The sequence below is a fragment of the Bactrocera oleae genome, chromosome 3, assembly GCF_042242935.1.
Source record: "Bactrocera oleae isolate idBacOlea1 chromosome 3, idBacOlea1, whole genome shotgun sequence".
In the NCBI taxonomy this organism is placed as follows: domain Eukaryota; kingdom Metazoa; phylum Arthropoda; class Insecta; order Diptera; family Tephritidae; genus Bactrocera; species Bactrocera oleae.
In genome coordinates, this window is record NC_091537.1 from 19,661,291 (window position 1) to 19,682,673 (window position 21,383).

The 21,383-nt window shown below is 36.5% G+C and overlaps 1 protein-coding gene across 2 annotated transcripts in view; it reads left to right on the top strand.

Moving 5' to 3' along the window:
• The window catches only part of LOC106615644 (uncharacterized), a 47,547-nt gene that overhangs the window by 23,491 nt on the left and 2,673 nt on the right, over positions 1-21,383 (top strand). For both annotated transcript variants that reach the window (XM_036366804.2, XM_070106196.1), the window contains exons 2-4: positions 19,172-19,860; positions 19,924-20,118; positions 20,240-20,371. In XM_036366804.2, the coding sequence (XP_036222697.2) occupies positions 19,540-19,860; positions 19,924-20,118; positions 20,240-20,371 (648 nt within the window). In that variant the 5' untranslated portion in view covers positions 19,172-19,539. The remainder of the gene's footprint in view (positions 1-19,171; positions 19,861-19,923; positions 20,119-20,239; positions 20,372-21,383) is intronic.

Consider the following 21,383-nt stretch of genomic DNA (forward strand, 5'->3'; position numbering starts at 1 on the left):
TCTGTACAAAAAAAAAGTTTAGGTGTTCTTACGAACTTTCTAAAATATGAGACTGTGATTACTGGAGGTTATATGCTGCTAAAGTTAATCCAAATATTTGACTATCCAGACGCAGAACAACGAAGTAACTATACTTTTTCTAAATCATGAATAAAACGGTTACGAAGGTCTTCCAGAAGGAGCAGATTGCTCTAAGCTAACCATCTTGGCGACACTTCAGATATTAAATTACCATCAAATTTATGGTCTTTGAGTGTGCGCACCTAATTCTTTCGGAGAAAGTATTAGCCCGAGAAAGTCACTATGAATGGTAGTAAAGGTATTTCACAAGCCACCGCTGATCTACTATTGGACTTGTGGTCCTTACGGGTTTACGTAACTTATATTGAGTATAATATCTGCGCCATATGGTAGTAACCGGTTTGGAGCCATCAAGCTTAACTATAAAAACTTAATGAGTCACTTAAGACCTATAGGAGCAACTCCCTTTCCTTTATTGGTTGGTAGCTGATGTTTTGCTATTAATTCACACTCCGATTTCACATTCTTTTCTCTGCTTTTTCTTTACTCTTTTAACACTTAATACGCCAGTTCATCGATAATGTTTTGCTTCTCAGATTTTCCAAGTTGGTATTAGTCTAAAACGTGTGGAAAAGAATACTTCTAGGGATATTTTTTACTACATTTTATAAATTCTTTGTTGGCACTAGGTTAGAATGACAAGGGATTACTCGGGAGAATACTTTTATACTTCATAGACCATAGATTCGATTCCAACTTGGCACTTGTCCACAACTAGTATGAAAGGTTTCATAGAATAAATTCCAAGTTAGTAATAGTCCAAGACTAGTGAAAATGGATACTTACATGACTTATACGTATACTTCATGGGCTGAATGCCATGTTAGTACTAGTTCAGAACTGGTGATACTTCATAAAATATATTTCAGTTAGTGCTAGTTCAGAACTGGTCAAAAAGATACCAGTTTAGAATTGGTAATATCACTTAAGCGACTTTTTATATCTAGTGGAACCAATTCCAAGTTAGTATTAGTCTAGAAGTAGTGAAAAAGGATACATCCAGAAATAGAATAAACTCCATTTTAGTACTAGTTCACAAGTAGTGAAAAAAGATACATTCCATAACATTTAAAACACAATTCCAAGGATATTTTATACTTAATTGAATACATTTATTGGTTAATATATATTCAGAAATAGTTAAAATAAATACCTTGAGCGACATCTTATAATTACAGCATTTGATGAGTTTCAAGTAAGTGCTGGTTCAAAGAGATGAAAGTCGAAGGTAGTATTAGTCCAAAACTACCGAAAAAGTTATCTGCGGTGACATTTTATACTTCATGAGCTAAATTTCAAATCAACACTAGTAGAAAACTAGTTGAGAAAGGACACATATGAAAACAATTCATATTTCATAGACTATTTTCTTTGAAAAATAGATAATTATTTCTCGATTGGTTTTAATTGAGGTAAAACTAGTCCGGCTGTAATAGGCACATTTCCTTACAGGATATACGAGTATAGCACCTGTATGTAGCTTTTGCCTACCAGAGCCCATATGTGTTACATTCACGCCAGTTACTCATTCAAACGCCGGCAGAAAGCAAAGAGAACATATATTTAAATGTTCTAAAGCACAAACAAGCAAGAAACAGTTATGCTGAAATGTGCAGAAAAGCGTCAAATAGAACACAGAGACACAAACACGCGCCAAAGAAACCAATATCGTCGTACACTCATACATACACACACATGTACATGTACACATGCATGCAAAGATAGTTGGATGTGTGTCATTGTGTGCGGAAAGCAATGAGTGACGTGTTGGAAAATGTTTTAAACACTTTTTTACACAATTTCTTTTCTTTGTACGTTTTTATTCAAATGGTCGGAATAATGGTTGACAGCATTGAAGGATGTGCATGCAAATATACATATGTATGTATCTCTATATGTGTTACTGGTGGTGTTGTTTGGCGATAGGTGACTATCATGTTGGCTGTAATTAGTGGGCAACATCCCCAGTGAGGTGTCATGGAGTTAAAATTAAAAGCAAACATTACAAATGCATAACATACATACATATATACATAACAGTACTCATGTGGCATGGCTAGCAAAAAGTTATGGGTTTCTCTGTCATGTGTGTGTCCGTTGTGAATGAGGCCACTGAAGATAATGTTGCCTAAAATGCTTTCAGGCGGTCGGCTACTTAATGACAGGTGTTGTTGTCTTTTCCTATATAAATACACATATATATATACATATACATATGCACATGTTCGTAAGCACTTAATGTGGCCTATAAAAATACAAATATACACAAGTAGATGGATGACAATAGGAATTTGATGAGCGACTGGACACGACACGCTTTGACAACTAACAGACAATTTACCTTTTGATTCAGCTTTGCATGTGTTCGTGTCCGTCATTTGTATTTTTGTATGTGTGAGTGTGTTTGTAAAGTGGCCACTTTTTTGACGCATGTCACAATGTGTATTTAAGTTTTCATTATGTGCGCTCGCGTGACAGCTGGTGGACCCGCTGTAATACACTCCCATGAAATTATGCTGTCATAAATTGGTATGACTGCTCCAAATTGTATTGTGTGGGTGTGTATGTATGTTGAGTGAAGCTCATGTTTACAACTTGTGAAATGAGCTGAAAACATCTCTAATCAACTAAATAGAAATATGACGAAACTACACCGAAGAATTAAACTAAAGCACACAGTCTACATCATAAAGTACCATTCTTCAAATTTCACTCAAAGTTTTACAATTAAGGAGTGAACTTAGTTGCATTGGTTGATCAATAAACCTTTCTTTCATCAATTCAAAAAATTTTCTCATTCGGAATTCTTGTAGTAAGTCTTTTTAGGATTGAGGACGCCATAAGACTAATTTTTGATCTTTGATTCATTCTTCACCGCATTTTTTCTTCCTTTAAAGCTTACTTAAATTCCATATAGGACCAATTTAATTCATAATATAGAGTGTTCTCAACCATTTTAGACTATATAACATCATGTTTTGTGAAAAAATTTCGTTTCCTCGAGTAAAATCACATCCAAGCTCTAATAAAGGTTGGTAGAGTAACGAACGTAAGTTTTTATTCAGCGCGACGACCTTCCAAGAGATGTAGGAAGAGCAAAAGCAAGAATTTTTCGTTTCTTTGAGTATAATCATATCCAAGCTTAAACAGACAATGGGGAATAGCTATAGAGCCATGACTAATGACGACTGAAATTGATTCGAGCTAGCCGCGGCACTCACTTTCCCGAAATTATTTTTGTGTTGATGTGCAACATAATAACTGCAACTACATAATAAAGCTAAATTCTTGACCATAACGTTATGTTATATGCATTTTATTTCTTCTTAAAACCCACATGTCAAACATGTTCCTATTTCCGTGGATTTTTATATAATAATAGTAGTAAAGTGCTTTTCATAGAAATCCCATCCATAAGGTTTTACAATGCGGACTATTGGGGGCGATGGAACAGCATCTTTTTCCGTTTTTGCTTTCGAAGCTAAGCCTTCTTGCAAATAAAGTCCTGTTTGTAGAATTGCAGGAATGCTATTTTAGTGACTTGTTGACGCCGGTTAAACTTTCATCTTACATACACGTTGACAGTACCTGGAGTTTTTTTAGCCTTTGGTATAAATACAGCCTCAAGCTGTCTTCAAGCTCCAGAAATGTATACCAATCTTATACAGTTCACTTAGATATAATGCTCTCTGTTTCATCCACTCGCAGCTCTCTAATGAATATTTCTTCAGGATTGAGTGGAAAAATAGAATCTAAAAGAAGCTCTGCAAGCCCTCTAAATCGAGAACAAAAATGCCATCCTAAAGAAAAGAGGAAAAACAATATCTAAACCCAGCTAATTTTTTTTCGATTGGATCATTCATGATGGCGAATAATTTATTTGAAGATATCGAATGCCCCGAATTAAATTTACAAAAGTGGAAACAGCGAAAATAGATTTACTTTGATAGTTTTGCAATGTAAGAAGATGAATCCTTACATAAGTAGAACTGAATATTGGCGGAGCCCCAAACAAGGTGACTAAAAAAATTAACCTGCTGGGTGGAACCCGTTCATTATTTATGTTTGAGGCAAATAGGTTTTGATATTGCTGTCGAGTTGACATTTGTGGTTCGAATAAAAATCAAGATCTGGTTCCTGGTTCCTGACACTCATGGAAACACGCATTTCGCATGTACTTCCTTCTCAGATTAACAGATTAGTGTTTAATGTTGTATTTATTGTTTCCTAACTGTGGTAAGAAATAATATTCCTTAAAACCACAAAACTATAAGAGCCTTGAAGCACGATGGATAAACGTTTTAAGTTTTGTCATAACAGAGAAGATAGTGCAAAATTTCTCAGAATTTACATTGGTTAACTTTATTTTTTTGTCTATTTTATATGTGGTTTGAAGCGAGTTTGGCTGTGTCTGTTTAAATATTAGGTAAAGTTAAAAGTTCGTTCGGTTTTTTATTGAATTTTTAAAATTTAACATTAATAATTTCTTGGTGCCAGGTCCGGACTATAAGGTGGGTGCATTAGAACCTCCCATCCGAGCTCCAGGAGCTTCTGGCGAGTCACCAAAGACGTGTGTGGCCTGGCGTTGTCCTGATGGAACACAATTCGGCCTCTGTTAATCAAAGATGGCCTCTTCTGGATGAGTGCTGCCTTCAAGCGGTCCAGTTGTTGGCAGTAGAGGGCCGAATTGAGCGTTTGGCCATAGGAGAGCAGCTGGTAGTAGATGATTCCTTGCCAATTCCACCACACACACAGCAAAACCTTCTTGGCCTTCAATCCTGTCTTGGCCACCAACTGGGCCGCTTCCCCGAGCTTTGACCATGACTGTTAATAGTCATAATAAGTGACCCATTTTTCATCGCCAGTCACAATCCGCTTCAGAAACGCGTCGATTTTGTTGCGATTCTGCAGCGATTTGCAGATGGAAACTCGGTCCATCATGTTTTTTGCGTTAGTTCGTGTGACACTCAAACATCGAGCTCCTTTTTGAATCCAAGGTTATGCAAATGGTTCCAAACGGTTTTCTGGCTTATCTTTAGTTCCTCAGCAATTAAATAAGTGCTCGCTATTTCTATGATTTTATCGCAATTTTCGACGACAAGCCTCCCGACGCGTGGTGCATCTTTGACATCGAAATTACCGGAACGGAACCTAGCAAATCACTTTTGTGCTACACGTTCGTTTACAGAATCGGGCCCATAAACTAAATTAATGTTTTCAGCCGCTTTGGCTGCTTTTTTGCTTTGATCGAAGAAAAATTGTAAAATATAGTGAATTTTCTCTTTGTTGGTGTCCATCTTTGACGAGCACTCACAACGAACTGAGTAAATCAATCGAAAAACTGTCAAAGACAAACTTTTAGCGCGAATAAACACGTTTTCAGCGCCGTATAGTATGACACTATTGCGACACGTAACACTAGTACTATGGACAATAACGCCATCTTTTAGATAAAAACCGAACGAACTTTTTACTTGACCTAATATATTATATACAATATATGCTTGGTAGCCCTCAAGAACTCACTTCGTCTATCCGTCGGTCCGTCCGTATGTTTATATATATGTCTTTCAGTTTATGAGATATCGATCTGAAATTTTACACACGTCCTTTCTTCGCCAAGAAGCTGCTCATTTGTTGGCCGTTATCCGACAACTGTAACATAAAGCTTGCATGAAAAACTTTTTCATTTGACGAGGTATCTTCACGAAATTTGGCATGAGTTATATTCTAAGGCAAAAATATAATCTTCGAAAAAATTGTTTAGATCGGATCGTCATACAGCTATCATATAAACTGAACGATCGGAGTAAATGGAAAAAAAAAATTATTTTTTATTGCCGATTCACGAAAGTAGATCTGAATCAAGTTATTGTAAGGAGCATTTGTATCTGTGAAGGGTATTATAGCTTCGGTGCAACCGAAGGTAAGGTTTTTTCTTGCTTTGATTTTAAATAAACTCTGCCCAAAAAAGCTAGTCAAATTGTGTCTTGCATACAGTTCGCTGTCTTAACATATATTCTCTAAGCTTTTACTTCCGCGGGTGCAAAAGCTCAATGTTTGTTATAATTAAACATTGATTCGAATGCCGTTGTTGTGAATTGATTTCTGTTTACTAAATAATCATGTCATTTTGTGTTATTGTTGTTAAACTACAACCCTTCCTGGTACCAAATGTAGTGTGTGCGTGGCGAAAGGCGAAATTTCATGGCACTAAGTGCAGACAGACACCACGACGTCACATTAACTAATATTGATTGCAATGAGTGGCGGCGTCTCGAGCCAGCCGCTCTACGCGACACTGCGCTACTCTACTTGGCTGCGTTTCTATGCCGGCCATTTGGTGGCTTTGCGGCAATGTCGCTGTTGTTGTGCAATTTTAGTACACGCTCTTTTTTGTTTTTGTTTTTTTTTGCTTTGCTTTGAAGTATGTGTGTGCGGAGCCAAAGTTAGATGCTGCTAAATATAGTTACGCGCCGCTTGCCTTCTAGGCCAACAAGCCAAGTGCTACACATGCCCATGTAAGTACGAGCCACACTCACAGATATACTAATTTTAACTACATAAGGCTATTACCCTCGCTCTTTGAATTCAATGAAGGCAATAATTACTACAACTACAACAACAGCGAATACATGCGTCGCTAAGAAAGCCTTGTCATACGAGACCAAACTAAAAACCAAAGCCAGAACAAAACCACAGTCAGCCAAACGTAAAACGCCGCAGTAAACTGAAATAATTCTAGTTCAAACGAACCCAACAAACAGTCAGCGGCCAGACCCTTTGGCTCACCTTACGCTGCTGAAAATCGATAAAGCCGCAACAAGAGTCTCAGTTTACGAGTCACATTGTACTACAAATGAGTAGAACTGCATGTTGGAGCACTCAAATGGAGCTCTATTCACAAACACTCGTCTATATTATATGTGTATGTGTGTGCTCAGTCGCGTACGTTTGTTCATTCGCTCATTCGCTAAAACCGCTGTAAACGATTATGTTGGCTGACCGAATGTAGGATTTATATACCATTGATCTATATCGGATTATTTCAACATTTCACTACTACTACATAACAACACTGATAATTTTTTTGTTGTTGTTGTTGTTGTTCCAGTCATTACGTGAATAAATATTTGTTGCACTCTGTCGACTGAAAGTGTGGAGAGTTCATTTAGCTAAGAATACGTGCGAGTATATAAGATTCAGTTAAGTAGATATGGCCAGTTTTGTTACGCCAAACCTTCGTGTACCGAACAAACTGGTATAAATCAAAAGGATTGGCATAATATCATAAACTTAGCGAGCAAAGAAGTAGCGTATCGAAATGAATTTAAATATATAGTAAGGTTAGCTTTCCACATCAATGCGTGTTTTATAACTAATAATGTCACAGAAGTGAGGTATCAGCTATGAGAGTCTGCTGTAAAATTTATGACAACACCTTTCCTTATAGTGAGAAAAAATATAAAACAAGTATGTGCAATTCAAATTTGTGCTTGCCATTGTAAATCATTTGCATCCTTTTTCTCGACTCACGAATATCGAAATTCTTATATCGTTAATGATTAATTAGTGTCATTGAATTTGACGTCATTAAATTTGACAAAATGAAAACGTCGCCTAAGTGGGGTTATCGAAAGGAAGTAGAACAAAAATTCTTAAGTTAGCCATACTTCACAGGTGACATATTTTAACTAATTATTAAAAACGATGTAGACTTACACTAACCACCATTTTTAAAGAGAAGAACATACACGAAATAATGCTAAAGCTGGTATAATTAAACAAGACTATAAATAATTTGTTTTCGGTTTAGGGGTTTTGAATGCATATGGCACACCGCTTTAAGAACTAAGTAAAGTGATATGTCTATCCCATTTTTGGAAACCTGAAAATTTGTCTTTTCAAAACGTCAGTATTGAAACACAGGATTATTTAAATAATAGTGATAAACATGTTGTTTAATTATTCCAAGTACATAACAAATTGCGTAGAGTTGAGTTTTATTCGTTGTCGAGTTCGATGAATCCAAACCGATATACTTCCAACTATATGTATCTTATAAAATTGCTTGACCATTATTTTATTATAACTGAAAGCTTCGTTTACCATTATGTGATATGCTGCGTATAACAAAATTTTTGTTCCGTCGTCTCCTTTTAAGATTCTTGGTTTATTTTTCTGCTGTCCTCTCTCAGCATAATGTAAAGATATTTGTTCTACAATTTTTTGTAAGCTCTGAGTATTACCTTTTTTCTTTCGTTCTGAAGGCATCTTGCTTAATCTTTTGTCTGGCAGCTTCTCAAACTATTTACCTTTTACCCGAGCACCGAGCAAATCTTTTTCTTTTATTCGATCAAAATGGCAGTCTTATATTTTAAGTACTTTCCCACACAGCATAAGTACTCGTGTGATTCCGATGACAAAAAAACTACATATACTGCATCTGCGCTGCGTTGCCAGATCGGCGTATGTTTCGGGATTTCGCATTTCGCAACAGGTCGTGCAAATTTATACTCGGATTTTATGATTTATCTGGATTTCGAGCGAATCATTTCATAAGATCTACTTTTTTTATATATTTAATATGAATTCGGAAGAAAAAGCATATCGGTTTATCTTTTCAGCAAGCGATGATGGAAAAAAATACATTCTATAGTCGGTCGATCGAGAGGACTGAACGCAGTCGGAACTGTGACCTTTCTTCCTTTCAAGGGTGCAAACCCTTGTTTTCTATCTTTCTCGCATTCTCTTGCACTCTCTCAATGGTTCTGATTCCCCGGTATGAAAGTTTACATTTCCGTTTGGACTTTCATTTAGCCAAAGAGAGCGTTTGGATCTATATGGAATGTTGTTTTAATATTGATTATAATCAATACTTCCTTCTTACCCTTTACTTACGATTTATAGATTTTATTTTGATCTAAAATTACAACATTGTATATCAGCCTGGTGTACGTACAGATCTGGCAGCATTGCGTCTGGCTATACGAAATTTTATTACACATTCGCCAGTGAAAGGCAGAAGTCAGATAGAGAAATGTGATCCAAATATGAAGACAAGTATGACATTTTCCAACCTCAATATTCTATTTGAAGCTTGTGTGACAGAAAAATATATTAGATTGTGATGTCTAGAAGTAAAAAAGGAGAGCTTTGCTTACAATTACTGTAAAAGTTTAACAGTTCTGATATGTTGCTTTCAGTCAGTGAATTCTATAATTCATGATATGACTCTAATGGTATTGAGTTATGGTATATTGCTCTCAGAGAGAATGAGTCAAACTAAAATAACGAATATGTTTTGACTGACTGTGATACTTAGTCTTATATATGTAACTACACAATTTACTCTAGAACAAAAATAAATGGGTCAATCTAATAAAAGTCTCTACGAGTTGAATATGCTTTCAATAAAATCCACGCACAGAAAAAATTATAATTTGTGAAACCTAAAAAAATGTACTTCTAAAAGAAATATATGGTCTAGTAAAATCTAGTTAAGTATCTCACGTTGTATAAGTTCGTCGGGTTACGCTATATGAAGTTAGAAAGATAACATTTCGTATTAAAAAATGCTGTTCGGCAGTTTTGTAATTGCTTGCCTCAGTACTGTTTGAGCACACGTCAAAGATGGACACCAGCAAAGAGAAAATACGTCATATTTTACAGTTTTTTTTTGATAAAGGCAAAGCGACTGTAAAAGTGAATAGTGTTTATTGTAATAGCTAATCACGCACAATTTTTGTTTCATCAATGCCGTTCCGGTAATTTTAATGTCAAAGATTCACCACGCTCTGGAAGGCCAATTGTTGAAAATATCGATAACATAATGGAAATCGTCGAGTACGATTGTCAAGTAAGCAATGTTTCTGCTGCCCATGAGCTAACTATTGCACCACTTGAAAGCATTTAAATAAGACTGGATATCAAAAAGAAACTCGCTGTATGTGTGCCACACATTTTAACGCAAAAAAATTCATGGACCGAATTTCGATCTGTGAATAACTGCTTTATTGCAACAAACTCAATGTCCTTCTGAAGCGGATGGTTACTGGTGATAAAAAGCGTATCACTTACAACCACCTCAAATTAAAATGATAGTGGTTTAATCGACTTGAGCAAGTGCAAACGGTGGACAAGCCAGGTTTTTTGGTCAGAAAGGCGTTTCTATGTGTTTGGTGGGATTGCCAAGAGATCATCCACTATGAGCTACTCCCTTAAGCACGGTCGAACCTATACTATTAATAATAAGACCGTCGCGATCGCCTAGAAGCTGCTCTTTTTGACTAATATGAGAGAAATTACGTTTCATGGCACGCCAGGAGCGCCAGGAATGATATTATGCATTTACCTAAGTAATTACTGCCTGTTCTATGGCGAATGATATTGCTGGTGAAATATTCGCCTCAAAAGAGACTTATGAAAAGCGAATGTACCTAGGAACGAGAATTTCTATGAGAGTGACATTATGCAATTCCCTTCAAAATAACAACAAGCTAATGAACAAAACGATACATATTTTATCCAAATTGATTAATTTTAATGCAAAAATAATGGATTTATTTTTACTAGTTCTTATATCATAAATAGACATACAACAAGTTCAATGCCCCTGCGGAAAGTTTTAACGTTTTTTTTTCACAGAACAAGTCAGTCCACCACACACGCCTGCAGCTGCCTCATTTATGCAAATTCATTTTCAAAATTAATTAAAACTGACTTATGCAGACCCTGTGCAATTATGCCATCTTAATCCAATATTGTTGCGCTGCCGAATAAGAGCCCGAAACTAGTCTTAGAGAAAGCTGCTTACTTCTTAAATAATGAATCACAAACAAATGTATGTCTGTGTGTGTGTATATGTGTGTCCTTGCAGCATTTTATTTCAGTTTTATGCAAAAGGATGCAGCAAACAAATTCCCCTGCTTGCTTACCTTACAAAGATGCAGCTTAAAAAGTTTTCTTTTTGAGAATGACATATGTGTGTGTGTGTGTGTGTGTATGGTATGTATGTTCATTAGTATACATACATATAGTATGTACTCTAAGTATGTCAGAGTCTTATTTGCGAATATGCAACAACTCCGAAAAGTTGGCGCGCGTGTCCTTGCTCCACTTGCAACGCCGGCAACAATAACAAACAATTCAATATTGTAGCCAAGCAGGCAAAACGAACGTGTCGGTCAGTATTACAGTATATACGAGTATTCATGTATATAAGCTGAACGAAGCACAATACTAAACTATAACAACAACAATAATAAAATATCTAGAATAATAGATTGAATGGATTTCCTTTTGATTATTCTTTGTTCGTAAATTTCACATCATTTCACAGTTTCAGCTGAAATTAGGCCAACATGGCAGCATCTGCAATCGAGCTTTACCAAGCCTCGAAGAGTACATACCTATTTACATCTTCATTCGCATTCGATATTGTCTGTCCGCACATCGGTTTTATATGCTTCTTGGGCTGTTAACAACGTGCTGTCTGTTTCATTGACTATTTTTGGCCGAGTGAAAGCTGAGTGATTGTTCAACACGCTGTGCACACGAGATAACTTAATGTTTTTTTTGCAGACAGTTTTTGTGAAATTATACATTGATTGATATTTATATATACATTCAAACACTGACCATAAAGGTCCCGTGACTTATGGGCTTGAAACTTTTTTTGGATAGTTTGGGAAACTTTTTTTGTGTTGAGGAAGTAATTAAGATGATTTCTTTTTAAGAATTCAAAAATATATCATGTTTATCTACCGGCTGGCTTCGCAAAAGCGAATTTTACCAAACCAATTATTGAAGGCTTATTCAATTTCATTTTACTTATATGAGGACGGTCCATTAAGTATTTAGTCTTACCGCCCGATAGCGCTACTATCGCAATTGTGTAGTATATTTTTGTTGACATGGACTACTGTCAAAATACTAGCAGAGACGGAGTTTTATTTGGTCGCCTGGAAGCAGGGGTGTCCGCGGATTTTTGAAAACTTATATCGCAATATCGGTGGCTGATATGTTTTTGGAAGGCAAATCGCACAATGAAATCAAAGAACGCTTAGATGTTGTATGTGCTGATTATTCTCCTTCGATGATCTCCGTTAAAAAGTGGTTTGACGAATTTCAACGCGGTCATACATTGATTTTTGATAAGCCACGTCCAGGCGCTCCTTTAGTAGGTATTTAAACAGACTGCGTGTGACATAATCCGGTTTGAATATTGTTGTTGACGCGTTGAGTACCGTTTTTGCTCACTCTATATAATAAGCACAGAGATCAGACCAGCTGTAACTGATGTTGTTTAAGCGCAACCGGAATGGGTTTCTCCGTTTCATATTAACATCGCTCGATCGGTACACAATAGAGACCAAGTTCGAAACAGTACACATCATCTGAACCTGCTTCAAAGAAGGCGAAGACAATTTTGTTCGCCCACCTTTCTCTGAGGTTTTACAAGTTGTGAATTGAGTACCTTGAAAATTTGCAAAAAGGTCACAAAAAGTTTCGAATAATGGGCGATGTCAACGCTGAATCACAAAAATGACTCCCCCATTTGGCGAAAAAAACTCTTCCACCAAGACAAATTGTTCGAATTATGTCCTCCAACGTATTCCTGAGATTTTTCGAATTTTTTTTGATTCCAAACTGATAGAATAGACTGAGCGGAAATTGGAATTGAATGTGGTAGTTCTGCCCACTTTGCAAATCTCCAGAAATTGTATTTCTCAGACAACTTAAAAAAGTAATCGCTGGGTCAAGTACTTGCGCTAAAAGGAGACTATAGAAGAAATAAATAGACATTTTTCAGTTTTTAATTTTTTGTTTTTTTTTGTGTAGGCAAAGTATCTATCCAACCATTCTAGTGGAAGTTACATCTAGAAACGATTGAAATTAGTTCATATATATGTACATATATTTCACTAGTTCGCATACAGAAAATATAAAGACATAAATAGGAGAATTAATGATATTTATATATTAAGTTTGCCGCGAAGTTTTTTAACAACATGACGACCTGAGTTGACTTAGCCATGTCCGAACTAGTCAGTTTAGTTTTTGAGATATCGAAAGATATTTTGCACACGTCCTTTTCTCACCAAGAAGCTGTTCGTTTGTCGGAACCGGCATTATCGAACTATTTTAGCATATAGCTGTCATACAAATTGAACGATCTGAATCAAGAGCTTGTATGGAAAACTTTTTTATTTGACAAGATATCTGCAAGGAATTTTGCATTAGTTATTGTCTAAGTCAATGGTGCAATACTCAATAAAAGTTTTTCAGAATGGATCACTATTGCATATAGCTGCCATACAAACTGAACGATCGGAAGCAACAACTTGTAAGGAATATTTTGTATTTGTAAAAGGTATTATAGCTTCGGCTGCTGTTTTATACAAATCAAGGAAAGCAGGTTTTCCAAAGCATATTGTTAAAGGCAGCTAAAAATCTTTGAAATCGGTCCGTATTTTCGCTTAGTCCCTATATGCGGGCTATAATGGTGCTTCAGCGCTTCGATTATATTTGTGTCATATATAATACAATATGTTGGACAGTATGAGAACTATATTACAATATTTTTCACTGTTTAAATACCCCCTTTGTTTTGTATTAGCCAACTAAATAGGGAGATAAAATATTGCAGTTAATATACATGTAGTGTAATTATACACTCAAGCACCTCTTTGCACGTTCTTTATAGCTAAAGACATGCATTGTTCTGTCCCTTGAATCTTCCTTTAAAACAATAGAAAGAATACATGGGTAAAAAATGCATACAAATCGCTGAGTAGCTCACTACTAAGCGTGTCCTTCGACTGATGCTGCATTTTTTAAGAAGCTGCCGCGCAACGACTTTATTACAAACACACAAGCGCATATTTTTACAAGTACTGCATATTAAATGGGAAGCATTTAATTAAGTGATTTCCACAGAATATCATCGAAGAGCGTTACAACTCCTTAAAAACACTTAATAAATACTTAGTGCAAGTATTTGCAACACGTTTTACTTCCTAATGGCAGCCGTTACGTGCGCTATCGTTGATATATGCATCTACGGATATGTGTGTGTGTGTTTGTAAATTCATTGAATTCAATATTGCATGTTGTTGCTATTGTTACTTTTCATTGTATGCAGCATTATTTGTCGCTCGTTTACACTTCCGCAGCGCACGATCAACGACATCCATCCATCAAGTGGTGCATGCACTTCATAGTTCGCGTTGCGGGGAAAACAATCAAATTGCAACGACATCAGAGCGGCAACAAAACACCACATTGTTGTTGTATTTTTATATGAAATCTTTTTTAAGTTATTTGCGCGTTTCCTCCGTAAAGCATGAATTGCCTTCACCAATATCGTACACACAATAGACCATTGAAAGTGCTATTTGCTTTGCATACTATTAGGCGCGCACACACACATAAGTCCATAAAATAAATGCTCACTCGTGTGTACTCGTGTATATACCCATTTGTATTGGTGCACCGATGCATGAATGTCCTATCAGCTTATATGTATGTATAATCTAATACTTGCATTATGCAGTAGGGAACTTTTATATGCCGATGACCCTGTGGGAATTTCGCAATCAATTACCGAAGTAGCTTAGAAAACATGCTATTAGCGGAAGATAATTAAACGAAAATGTTAAAAATATGTTTTTTTTTCATATGATCGAACTAAATCATTACAATTTTATAAAAGTGGTTCAATTATTGGTTAGGGTCTACAATATTTTTTAAAAATAATCTAAAGTTTTTGAAATGATTAAACATTTTCTAAAAATGTTTATGCGGTTGTTATTTCAGTTGATTAGTAGAAAAAGAATTATGTTAGTCCTCGTGCTCTGCTAAACTATTCGCTTTTATTTTTTCGACCCAAAAGTCGCATGTAGTAGTTCTCTCACATTAGATTAGTCCTTACCGGAAAGTGCTTTGTTGTTGTTGTACTATCCTAAAGGAATTCGAAAATATTTTTGTAAACTGCTGCAAAGTTGACAGCGCTTAGCCGATTAAAAATTCGGGTCCGTTCCAGTCACAAGAACCGGGAGCGGAAACATTTAATATGGAATGGCAGGTTGAAACCTTTATTTCAACACTTATATACGAACTATTGATATATGTAAAGGTTTCGCGGATACGACTTACTCAAGTGCGTAATTGCTATACTTTAGATCGTTTGAAAATACATAGAAAATACTTTCTAATGTGGCCTAGTGCATTTCTGTAGTATAAAAAATATTCATTAGATCCACCAGATGTTCAGAGGTTGTCATATAGGACCCCGATCACATCAAAACACTCTATGCAATTATAGAAAAAAGCTAGGTCAAGTATTATAAGAGAATATCGTAAAAAGTTGTGAGCACCAAGCATATATATAATTAGCGTGGGTTCTCAAACTATACAGGATTAGTTATTAGATACCGGGAGAAGTCCTTGAAGTATTTAATATAATAATCGTAAAGGCAATAAACATAAAGGTATGAATGATTTACTTATTTACGAAGCCTTAACTTGTTTATTTATAGATCAAAAGATATCAGTAAGTTAAGAAAAAACTGAAGAATATTTTGATCCTCGATATTTATGTGTATTTATAGCGAACGCCAAGAACGTTAAAGAAACTTTGGGTTGGTTGCCAGGATCACCAGGCTATCATTAGGCTCATTGTACTCCCGAGTAGTAATTAATTAGGCCTTATCCAGCAATTTTGTGAATTCGGAAAAAATACATGATTTTTTTCCCCCCTGCGGCCGTCTCAACCGGCCGAAAATGTAATGTTCTAGCGTCGCAATCCACCGAATCCACTTTACCAATTTTTTGAATGTGAAATGTTAAGGGTAAGTGCCCTGTGATCACCCCTACAATTTTATTAGGTTTACTCTTGCCTTTTACCTCAAATAGCTGTATGAGCTTAGGGGAGTTGTATTCCTGGCGACCCCTGAGCGAGCAAACTCACTTCATTTCCTTCTGTTCCTATAAGACTGAGTACCTATTTTTACCCAGTTTCTCACTGAGAATATCGTTATTGCCTCCTTTGTAACCTAACTAAGTGAGATTTAGTATATAAACTACGGATAGCCTTAATTGCTGCTTGGCTATTCACTAGAAGGTTAATGGATTTGCTGGTTAGAGCAAAAGCCCACTTGGTACCTTCTGTTATGCCAACAATTGCGACCTGAAAGACTGAATTGTAGAAAAAAACTTTACGAACACGAAAAATGTTAACAAAAGTTACTTCCATTATTTTTTTCTCACTATAAATTCCCTACTCGGTCTCTCAAAATGCATAATAAAACTTGACTATAGGCGGTGGCATATGATTGCATACTAATATCAACTTTTCTGCATAACAATATTTGCCTACTAACCAATGAGTGTATGTCGGGGTACGTAGTATGTATAGATGTAAAAGTCTCTGAGCACACAGCCCATAGATAAACCCCATTTGCTTTTATAGTCGTGTTGAGCGCATTCAATATGAAATCAATTATGCTCATCTGCATATAAACGGCTTTAGTGTGCCGCTCTACCCCACTTATTTCCGGTCAAACCTCGCTCTCACCATTTGTCGTACCCCCCTATTTCCATACCCAGCCAACGTCTTTTAACCATTAAACGATTGCCGTCGTCGCCTGTGCATCCGGCTCATCGTCGAACTAAATTTGTCAATTGAAGTGCATAAAAGCCGTATATTTTTTCCACCTTCTTTTATATGCAACTCCTTGAGGCATTCACAGAGTCAGCACGCGCGGCGTTAGTTTGTCGGTTAGGCCGTGCAGTGCAGTTCGCTTCGGTGTTGACTCTGGTGTCGGTAAGTATATATATATATTTAACTTGGGTATAATAGATCCGACATATTGTTGCACCAATGCATTGCAGTTGTTGTTGTCGCACAAATCGCACGTTGCACCACACTCTAACGGTAATGTGCAAAAGTTGCACTTAGTTGACTTGGCCTGTTTATAGTTGACTTGACTCGTGAGTGTTGTCTGCCTGGCTGGGCGCATTCGTTCGTTATTTATGAACCCGATTTGCATGCAAACAAAAATAACCGTTAACCATTGAAAGGAAGTCAAAATTCACTTCGATGGAGTCTCTATCACATACAAGTTTTAGAAAACAGTATAACGGTAATATAGTGCATTATCAAATATTCGAATAACGTTTTTAACATTTTCCTTTAATAAAGGAAGAAAATACTTGACTGCAGCATTTTGTGGGTCCTTACAGATAAGAATAATAGTGTATCTTTTTAATAATAGCAAATGATGTATGGTGAGAGTTCTGTCCTTAAGATATGGCATTTATAATAAAAGCCAATTTCACTAAGGCTATAAAACCGTTAATTTACTGCTGGGTACGTGAAATTTAGGGCTCCATTTATATACCGGTCGCACCGTAGACGGTTCACGTTACTGGATCAGCTCTGTATTTCTGTTCGAAGAATACTGCTGCTACAGCTATAACTACCCTTACAGAATATCTGACTCCAGGAAAAAACCTGCTGGATAGGCTCAGTCTGTTCCCTTTCATTGGAAATTATTAGATCGAAAAAGGAGTTGAATAGAACCAAGTTCAACACAATTAAAACAGATATACAGTACCCTAACCTCTTACACATATCACTCTTCTAAACAGGGGATGATGGGAAGAATGCACAGAAAGATTTCAGGACATTGAGTTGATTGAGACCGAACATCTTTCTCTGAAATTGAGTTGGGAAAGTATGGAGGGGCTGTGATGTCAATTACCAGTTGCATCTTGAGTTCACTCGAAGGCGTTTATGTATCTTCTTGCTTTCGCCTTCGTGCTGAATAGATAATTTTATCGACTACTTCGACTATCAACTGTTCTAAGTAAAAAAGTAATTTCTCCATTATAGTAAGCCTCAAAGTTCGAATACAATATTTGCCTTCAAATTGCGTATCGGACTTATTGAAAATAGTATTATTAACAGAGAATAGTTACACTTGTTGGTCGAATCTTCAAAAAAAATTTAGATTTTAAAAATACTGGACCGACTTTAAACCTTATAACATCTGTCATATAACTTCAAACAAAAAATGTTATACACTATTGAAATGTTGAAATATTTTAACTTTTTTTTTTCTTAAGAGTCTATCTCTCCAAAGAAATTAGTTTCGTGCAATACCCAGAAAAACAGTTGATTTTACCATATAGTATAATTAATGGTTTAAATTAAAAGAAAAAACAGCAATTTTTGATTCTTGTTGTAAGGTTAAGAGGTCGATCCCCAACTGAACGCCAGTATTACTCCTATATAATTGATGAGAAAGACCGTCATAAGTCGACAAAGCGCTTTAAGCCCATCACAAATTTGTTGAGACGGCTAATGCCAGTGTCGGCTATGTCTCATGGCTCGCCGAAGGTATAATTCACTAGATGTTTCAACTTCAGCTTTGTAAAAGCTAGAGAATGACGAAGAAAGTGCATTGATGTTTCCACCTCACCTTTCTCCATTACAACGTTAACAACTGGCATCGGACAAGATTTTTAGCTTTACTGCAAGTATGTCTATTGAACAATGTAAAGTAAGAACTCCTACGATTGTGGCAAGATGAAATTTGCTAAGGTTAAGTAGTTCAGTAGATTTTCTGCGTTCCACTCTAGGCCGCAAGGATCTCGCAATTGCGCAGAAAATGTTCTTCGACCTACATCTGCTAAGCACATGCGAGGTCCGTAGGTCCAGTGCTAGAACGCAAGATGTCAACGGAGATCTAACCCGTTACAATACGGGTGGCAAGAATGCTCCCTCTTGCTAGCTCACCGGTTTCATAGTTTACAACGATTACGCTATGAATCTCTGGAACCCAAACGAGTACAATAAAGAAATAGCTTGATACTATTTCTAGTGAGGACTGACAATACAGATATTATTAATTAATTTATTAGGCATCTTTTCCATCATAACTGTTTTTCTGTTTGCCCTTTAGTTTAAATATTTCTCTATTTTATACATATATATGTATATGTAAGTAATGTAATATAATATACATACATATATGGTATAGAGTTTACGCATATCACTAAATTAAAGCATTTCCGTCCACAGATTTTACAGTGAAGATCGCCCGTTAAGTGCAAACCCTTCTAAATTGGCTACAATTCCCAACTCGAAACAGATTCTACATATATATTTGAAGCAGCGTTAACACGATACCTCCCATCCGTCGTCTACTACTAATAATAACTACATTCAAACATACAAGGTATAAATATACTTATATATATTTAAGCGCCAGTTGTTTTTTGGACATCTGGCATAAAAGAGCACATCGATTTAAGGGCGCCACTTTAACGTCCAACCAAGTGTCAACATAAACATCAAATTGGCGGTTGGTGTGTTATTTTTCGGTATTTTTAAATACATCATAATTTCGCACAAGATCCGGTGATGTGGGACAACCCCCGCAACGGGAAATGCAACAAACCCAACGTTATATACCGTCTGTATCTGATTTATATGGGACGGACGAGATAGAACTCCTACTGGACGAAATACGCGAATTAGAACCGGTCTGCTGTCAGCTGGACGATGAACAGGATTTTGAAATAGCTGGCAGCAGAGCCGGTGAGCTGTCACTATCCTTAGAATCGCCGCTGGGCACGTGCACGTCGTGGGACTCGCACGCCAATTATAAACAGCGCAGCGGCCAAACGCCACTGCCATGGGGTGTAGCCCTACACTGTGATCCGCAACACTTGAAAACGCCTACAGGGATTGTGCGTATTCTCTTGGTGGTCAGTAAAAATCAATAACACTTGTATACCTATTTAAATAATATTCTCTGGTTTATTTTGCAGTTATCGTCAGCCGCTTGTCTAGCCTGCGAATGCTCCGCCGGCACGGTACAAGTCGGCCTCTTTTTACTGCCACTCATCGGACGCTTGAGATTAATGGTCTTCTGTGCGATCTTCTCCCTACTAATCACCTGTCTGATGTTATTTCTAGACATTTCACATATAGCACTCATGTTCCCATTCAATTGGACTAAAGTTGTAAGCAAGTGATTTTTATTTAATTTTGATATAATTTTCAAATATTTTTGAATACTATATATTACGTTATATATTATATGTTGATATAAATATCTTTACATATATTGTGTATTTGTTGCAGAATACATGGATGTACCTGAGCATTGGTTTGATATTAATTTTGAGCTCGACATTGGTCATGCATATGGTGCTCTATGCTGAGGAATACGTTTTGGTCAACAAGCACACCAAAGATACACTGTTCACTTCAGCGGTATGTGAAGATAAATGACTAGACATACCTATATACTATACATTCTTCTATAATCCTTAGTTCGAAATGAATTCCGGTCATTCCAGATAGCCAAATTCGTCTTTAGTAGATAAACTCTGCACTCTTGGCATAGGTCTGCAGTAATTCCAGTTTTCGGCTGGCAGATTACGACAAAATACCATAGTTTAAGTTCTGTTGTTACTTGCACTTAGCAAGGTCAATCTCTTATCATTTTGTCACTTTCTCCTTTATTGCTTTTTCCAGACTGAAATTGAAATATCTCGGTAGTCAAACCTTTGGACAACCTAGCGAAGTGGCTGGGATTGGTATTAGTGGTGAGCTCAAAACGCTTCATCGACCTATGAGGAGTTTTTGGGTAACACAAAGGACAAATATTTGTCCAAGTGAGATCAATCGATTTTTAAATCAACCTTATGACCTAACCTAACTTAACCTAGGCATTGTTGTTGTGGAAATGACAGAAAACATTCCCTATACCATTTAGGGCCCGTTCGGTTACATAGACCGAAGAGTCATAGGAATAGTACTTTAAAAAATCGCTGGCTGAACCAATTAGAGTGGCTTAAGTGGACATCTATAGGGGTGATTAGTATTAGTCGGGAAATTAAGTCAGGGGCAAAAAATTAATAACATGCAGACCCTAATTGCAAAAGATTACACGAGTCTCGTATAGAAACTCGAGCTCTTGATCTCTTAATTTAAGAACGTCATTGAGATTCGAAATTCTAACTCCTTCTTTGCGAATGTATGCTTGTTGGTAGATAGTTGGTGCTTAGGAAACTTTAAAAGGCATCCTGTCCCTGATCGAAGTACCGTATTCTAGAAGATATAAAGTTTTTTATCTGCATCCGTACGATCATAGTCCTTCGGTGACTCTGATTCCATAATTGTACAGTTATCAACAGATAATTGAGATTCTCTTCGACGGTTGTACCATCTGACTTACCGAGTTCTTACCATAGTTATAAATTAGACCTCTTGTAACACTTCT